This window comes from Candida orthopsilosis (genome assembly GCF_000315875.1).
Source record: "Candida orthopsilosis Co 90-125, chromosome 2 draft sequence".
NCBI classification, from domain to species: domain Eukaryota; kingdom Fungi; phylum Ascomycota; class Pichiomycetes; order Serinales; family Debaryomycetaceae; genus Lodderomyces; species Lodderomyces orthopsilosis.
This window is the reverse complement of record NC_018295.1, coordinates 1,032,315-1,039,416: the sequence shown is the minus strand read 5'-3', so window position 1 is coordinate 1,039,416 and position 7,102 is coordinate 1,032,315. Positions and strand designations below refer to the sequence as shown.

Below are 7,102 nucleotides of genomic sequence, written 5' to 3'. Positions count from 1 at the left end.
TTACTCCTTAGAAAATGGAAACCCATAGGCACTTAATAGCGTCTTTGCTTGCGAGTCATCTTGTGCAGTTGTTTTGAAAGTAATATGAATACCATTTAAATTTGGAAACAATTCTTGAAAATTTTCCAACTCCGGAAACAATTGAACATCTTCTGAAGTAAGGCCAAAACTGATATTCCCATTTTTGTCACCAGAACTAAACCTTATACCTTTGAAAGCTCTGATTCTTGGTAATACCAATTCAGTCAATGTGCTGATAAATTGATTCATATCTCTATCATAAAGCTCAACTTTTCCACCACATGGTCTACCTACTCTCACTTTCCATGGCAAAATGTTTGATTTGTTGAATATTTGTTTGGCTTTGACGTTGGTGATTACAGATAATTGAAGTCTGGTGGAGATGTTTAGCCATGGATGCTCCAAAGCATATTTGTTATATGAATGCACAACCACGCTTTTGATTTCAGGCACATTTTTGCTGGTTATTGGGTACTTGTTCTTGGTTGATCTTGTACCACCACGTGGGTTTCTTGATGAACGATAAACTTTATATGGTGAATCAGTTCCCCACGATCTTCTCTTGTTTCCCTCGATAACTTCAGCATCGTGATCATAAAAATGTAAAAGTAAATCAGATTGAATTGTGTTGTTATAATAATCGGCAACCCTATCCTGACATATTTCCGTAGGTTTGAACTTTACTGATCTGATATCGTCGGCTGGCAACAACAAGTTTTGCAAGCCTGGTTTCAATTTAGATTTCTCGACATTGACCAAATGATGTACTGGATTTACTGTGGAATATCCTGGCCTAAATAGTATGCTCGACAGAGAGAGCTGACGTACAAATGTCCTGTTCATTGACGGGTTGGTTGTGGGTAGACTCTACTGGTTGAAGTAAAAATTTTCAAAAATTCTATTCCTAAGTTGGTTTTTGTGTATGTAGATTTTTTTTGGCTTCACCCAAAAGACTTTGAGATATCAATTTACATCAACATTAGTACTACCAACACTATATTGAACCGAATTACAATCAAATGAGGTTTGCTTTGCCCGATGAATTGGAGTACCCAGGTGGTTCTGCGTCAACACAAGTTTTAGTCAAATATCCAGTGAGCGATGCAACAATTGAACCAATTGGACCAAGAGTCGCTAAACCTCCTAGTCGAGATGACGTGAATGTGATGTACAAACTCATATCTGCACAAACCAATGAATGGATGAAACGGAAAGCTCATGAAATTGCAAAACAACAAACCGATAGTACAGCCTCAATACAACGTGTACAAGATCAATACGATTCGAGCATTCGAATGTTGAGCGACCAATTCAACAACCGAATACAACTACAAACCCAGCTGGTAGAAAAAGTAATACAGGATGAGAAGACAAGAATAAGGTTGGCAGAAGAAGCAGAGAAGCGAAGATTGGAAGAAGAAGCAAGAAGGAAGCGTCTAGAGAAAGAGCGCTTACAAAGAGAAGAAGAGGAACGTCGACGAAAAGAAGAAGCACGTCGAAAAGCTGAACAGGAGCGGATAGAAGCTGAACGGAAACAAAAAGAAGCAGAAGAGAAGAGAAAAAAGGAGGAACAACGTAAATGTGAAGAAACAGCACGTTTGAAAGCCGAACAAGAAGAAAAGGCTCAAAAGGAAGCCGAATTGGAAAAGCAACGTGCTGAACAACTTGAGAAGGAGCAAGAGCAAGCAACAACAAACTTCAAATCAATTGAAAAACTGTTCCTCAAATATAAACAAGATATACAAGATATCAAAACCCAAATTGTTGCTCCTTTGGATGCTAATAGAGAATTGAAAAAACAAGTGAATCAATACAAACGTAAAATTAACCCCAAATTCGGCCAACTATCAAATTCGATGTCGCATACCAGAACCGTGAGCATGGAAGTGTACAATCTTGTTGTCCCCACCCAGTCTAATGAGCTTGTTTACAAATGGATTCTCAATTTTATTGCCAAAGCAATTATTGACCAAGCTGAGACTGAAGTTATTGTGAGGCCATTTGCCGCTAGACCTTTAGCGGCGTTGGCTTATTTCTTGCTTGAAAAGTTTCCTGACTTTGAATACTTTCTAACGGCAAGGTTTATTAAGAAATGCCCCTATATACTTGGCTATACATGCAGTATCGATTCAGAAGAAGGTAGGAAAAGAATGGGGTGGAAACGTAATCAAGATAACAAATGGGAAGATGATGTAAAGTATGATGAACGTGTGGGTGGAATATGTACAGTATGGTCCGTCATGACGCATCAATCAAATGCCCAAATTGGTATATATTCACACACGTCATCTTGGAAATTTGTGGCAAGGATCTTGAATACTGATATAAATCTAATTAGAAACACTCATTTTGAGTTGTTGGCAAATTGGTGGGAAGCTACCGGTGGTGATTTTGCAAATGAATATGGTAATCAAAGCAGGAAGTTGATGTTTGCTATGGTTGGTGCTTTTGTTGATATCGTTGCTAGTAAGAGATTCCCTGCAGCTGCAAGGTTGAGGCTTTTGGGCGAAGAATGGCAAACAAGAGGTACAATTCAAGGATTAAAACAAATGGAAAGTTAGAATTATATAGAAAATTTATATCTACTTAAATATCACTCGAAGTCACTTTCCGATTCCATATATGAATCCAGTTCATCTTCTGAGGCAATTTGGTCTTTATAGTCGACTTTACTTTTGACTCTATTGCTCCTTCTTGTGGGTTCAGCAACATTAAGACTCGGTTTTTCAATTCTTCGAGTACTCTTTTTATTCCTGATACGTTTGACAGCAGTTGATGCTGGCTTTGGGCGTTTGGACGTGTTGACGGCAACCCCATTGTCAGTTTGTTTTCGTTTGGAATCGGAAGTCTCCTTCTTGATTAAATTCACCAACTTGCCCTGTAAGCCATCATGTATGAAGACTTGTGATACAACAGATTGAGCCTCTGAAGGACTGGCCATTGGCGCGTAAATACCCTGTGGTAGTTTGAACTTTTCGGTCCAGGTTTGAATGGGCCAGATTTTGAAATCACTATATGTTTTTAACACCAACTGGGCCAACTCAGCAATTCGATATAAATTGAACACTTTCTGTGGTTTATTCAACTTTTCGTATTCTTCGCTTGGAATTGTGGCATCTCGATGCTGTTTGACTCTACTGGCCAAGTAATAAAGTAGGGAAATGTTTTCAGCTTTAGCTATCAATTGCACGTAGTAGGTGAGGAAACGAGTTGCAAATGAATATGCCTCTAGGGTTCTCAGGTCTTCGCCACTTGCTGAACCTTCCTCGTCGCTATTTAAGATTGAAAGAAATCGTTCATGGTGGACGATATTGTGAATCAACCTAACCAAGGACTTCTCAAATTTCAAATTTTTGGTCACTTCTGATCTCTTGAACATGGATTTCACCCATAATGTGTTTTCATTCTTCAATGCAGGATCTTGTTCAACGGCGATAAAAAAGACCAAAGAAAGATATTTTTCTGATATAGATTCTGTAGCAAGATATTGCCTCAACTTTTTCGAAAATTGTGACCTTACCGAAAGCTCCTTATCATTCAAAAGGAAGCACAACTTTCTCATAGTCGAGGAGGAAATGACTTCGTTGTAAATTGGGATTTTTGCCATCTTTAGTAAATACTTTCCTGCAGTTAACCTCAATTTTGCTTTGTAGGGCTCTGGTGTAGGCCAGGTTTCGTTAGTTTTGTTGACAATTTCTCCCTCATTTCCAATTATTGATAGTAACAATTTTATAACAGGGGCAGATTTCTCCTTGGCTGTCTCAGGGTCATCTATGTAGCTTTTCAATGAGTTAATGAAATACCGGATAGCCAAAAGCTTATATGTTTGATGATCATCTGTGACTGTGTTTTCAAGCAACACACTCTTTATCAAGAATTCTGTAATTGTCGACTCTTTATCACTAATAGAGAATTTGTCAACCAAGAAAAGCTCTGCTATGCTGCTTAAATGAGCACCAAAGTGAGCATCAGTAAAATTTAACGGGTAAACCTTGTCGATGATGTCATTGAAGCAAACTTCCTTTCGATCACTAAGACTAAGCACTTTGGTGGAATACTTTGCTTCTTCGGGTGACCCATCGACTGCCAATCTTACCAACAGCTCAGTAAATAAAATTTCTCCTGGGAATGATTCAGGGAATTTCTTAACAAAGTGGTATATAGTCTTGAGGGGACCAGCTTTGCTTGTTTCATTTTGGTCCATGCACAATTCGACTAAAGCTCTGACATGGTGCTTAAATACTTCGGGTGTAATGGTTGACATCTGTTCAAGCAACTCGTTGGCTTGTGCTTTGAATTCCCGTTGCGACAGTTTCGAATACGAAATAAGTTCTTCAACGTTGGATCTATTGAATAATGAAGGCGAACCTCTTAATATCAACAACTTTGTGTTGTAAACCATTTCAGCAGGAGTGACGTTTGCACCATCATCACATCTAATATTCTTTGGGTCAGCAAGTTTACTCAACAACTCCTTGAATGCCCTGTTGATGGTGTTTAGATCAGATTCTGATGAGATACATGTTCTGATCAAATGATAAAATCGAGCTCTATTGAGTTTGAAAAGCCTTTCTAAACAGGAATATGTGTTGTAATCATCAGGAAATGAAATACAAAGCCAGTTCAAAATCTTTTCTAATTTGGTCAAGTTTGACTTGAGAAGTTCAGATGATGGTGGATTATTCTCTTTGTCTAAAGAGTTTGCTTTGTTGCATTCATCAGCGATTGTCAAAAAGTTCTCAATTACGTTTGCAATCTGGCTTTGTCTTCTCAAAATAGCAGTAAATGCCTCTTTGCTTTTTCCATTCAAAACAGAGTAAAAACTAACCAATTTTTGAACTCGCTTCACTGTATTTGGCTCGGAAACTGGAACTAGCTTTTCAAAAAACGACTCATCCACTAGAGCAGTGATGCTTTTATCATTAATGTAGATCAAGGATAGTATTTGATTGGGGATATCATTAATCAAATTCTTGAGATCTTGATCCGATTGGACTTCGTCGTGATCCACGACGTGTTGTGTATGATTGTAGTATATTGAACTCAACACCTGAATCGAAGTGGACCTAATGTTCTTGTGCTTTTCTCTGATCAATTGTGATAAGATTTGCAATATTTCTTTATTAGCAACCTTGGTGATGAATATATCATACGGTATCTTGCTAAGGGCAACACATGCTGCTTCTCTAACTCTGTGATCAGTATCCACCATACACTTTTTGAATTCGTCTGAGAGAATACGACTTATGTCATTAGTGAGATACTGATTATTAACGAAAATGCCTGGAATGAGATTCACCCATAAGGTACGAACATAATGAGATACGTCATTGGTTTTTTTTAGCCAGTTTTGCCAAATTGATCGGTGTATGACAAAGAAGTTGACTTTATGTAATGGAACTGTCGAGCTATAAGTTTCTGACCCCAACATTTTTCCTATAGTTGTTGTAGCCAAAGCGCGAACCCTTTCGTCACTTGCATTCAATTCATCGTCAACTAGGCAAATAACAGAGGACATAATAGAAGGGACGAATGTCCAAAGCTGCACTGACAAATGGTGGATCTTTTTCAAAGCATCCAAAGCCTTCAAAAACTCGTTTTCACTTCTCTTTTGAAATTCTAATTCTTGTTCATGATCTATTTCCAATTTATTTGAGTTGGTGTATAGGATCTCGGAAAAATATTGTGCCACCAACCTTGACATTCTATCGACATTGTTTTCACAAACAGCCAAGGAAAAGTTGAACTCAGGGGTAGTGATGTTTCCCGCAAGCAACTGATTATTCGGTCCATGTATCTCGAATTTGTTTAAAATCATTTTGATGATATCAAGTGGTATGGCTTCAGATTCAGAGATCACTTCTGACAAAATATCAGTCACCAAGGTTTCCAATTCTCGAGGGAAGTTTTGCTTAGTACCAATGCTGTAAAAAGCGTCAAATAAAGACTTCATCAATTTTTGAGACTCATGGAGATCAAGAATCAAGATTATGGATTTTGTTTCAGCTAATCTCTTCAACAAATACACGTATTGTAAATAGTATTGAGGTCTTTCCATTTTCCCAGTTGTTGCAATTCTTGAAAACTGCTTGAAAAATGACTCAAAAATAACTGACAATTGTTCATCCAGATAAGGGGCATTGGGTGCATAAAGTCTAAGTATATCTGATAGACAACAGCAAGCAAATGCTTGCACCCCAATACTTGGATGATTTAGCAATCTCTTGTCAACAAGATCTTTGCTCACCAGTTTGAGTGAGGATAAATCGACATCTTCATCATCCAAATTGGATAGCTCCTCGTGCAATTCCATTAGTCTAGTGATTAATTCTTTGTTGCTTATATTCAGTTTGATGGTGCTAATGATTCGCTTGTCAAATTGTAAGCTACAACTACTACTACTCACATCCATAGTAGATGATGTTGTTAATGATCTGCGTGGCTGCATCATTGTTGTTATGTGTTGTGGTAAAGAGATGATCTATCTCTTGGTATTGTGGAATAGGGCAGCGTGTGTTGCACTTGGAATGGTGGTTGTTTGTTTACAGTAGAAATAAAATTCTATTTGGGTGTTTTTGCATTAGACGTGTTTATTACATAAAGTATTATGTAAGCAGGTGCTTCAGCAACAACCACGCACAACTTCATCAGCCACAAGGCCAAAGGAGGATGACTAGCAAATGTTTAACTGGCTGTAAGCAACTTCATTTTGTATATGCGATTATAGTCACCCCATATGTTTTAAAATAGGGTTGATATCAAGCAATGTAGAAAGAAAAGAAGATGTTTTGTACTTGTCAAACAAGAAGAAATTACCAAGAACAAACCATTTGCTGTATCGATTACTTCAGCAGTAAGAACAACCGACTAACAACTAGATTGAGGGATTGATTTAGATAAAGCTAAGTAATCTGTGCATGTTAGAAAATGTTTGCTGAATGGAACTTTTTCAAGACGAATGGGCAATTTGTTTTCTGTTTGAAGCTACAAAATTTACTCAAGAAGTATTCAATTGTATCTTCGCGTCAATAAAATTGGCTACAGCAAGATATCAGATAGTAAACTAAGGCAATGAATGTGA

At 37.7% G+C, this 7,102-nt stretch overlaps 3 protein-coding genes across 3 annotated transcripts; 1 reads left to right on the top strand and 2 right to left on the bottom strand. All coding sequences in view use genetic code 12, as the record gives it.

The window, feature by feature from the left end:
• On the bottom strand, positions 1 to 864 carry CORT_0B04800 (Mrpl7 protein; the record flags this gene model as incomplete). Its single annotated transcript, XM_003867577.1, has 1 exon — positions 1 to 864. One exon carries the CDS (start codon positions 862 to 864, stop codon positions 1 to 3), a length of 864 nt encoding a protein of 287 aa, XP_003867625.1.
• Positions 865 to 1,040: 176 nt separating this feature from the next.
• On the top strand, positions 1,041 to 2,582 carry CORT_0B04790 (Gle1 nucleoporin; the record flags this gene model as incomplete). The annotated part of the gene is made up of 1 exon (XM_003867576.1): positions 1,041 to 2,582. The coding sequence occupies one exon, from the start codon at positions 1,041 to 1,043 to the stop codon at positions 2,580 to 2,582; it is 1,542 nt and encodes a 513-aa protein (XP_003867624.1).
• A 32-nt stretch (positions 2,583 to 2,614) lies between these two features.
• CORT_0B04780 (Pds5 protein) lies at positions 2,615 to 6,472 on the bottom strand (the record flags this gene model as incomplete). Its single annotated transcript, XM_003867575.1, has 1 exon — positions 2,615 to 6,472. One exon carries the CDS (start codon positions 6,470 to 6,472, stop codon positions 2,615 to 2,617), a length of 3,858 nt encoding a protein of 1,285 aa, XP_003867623.1.
• Positions 6,473 to 7,102: the final 630 nt, after the last annotated feature.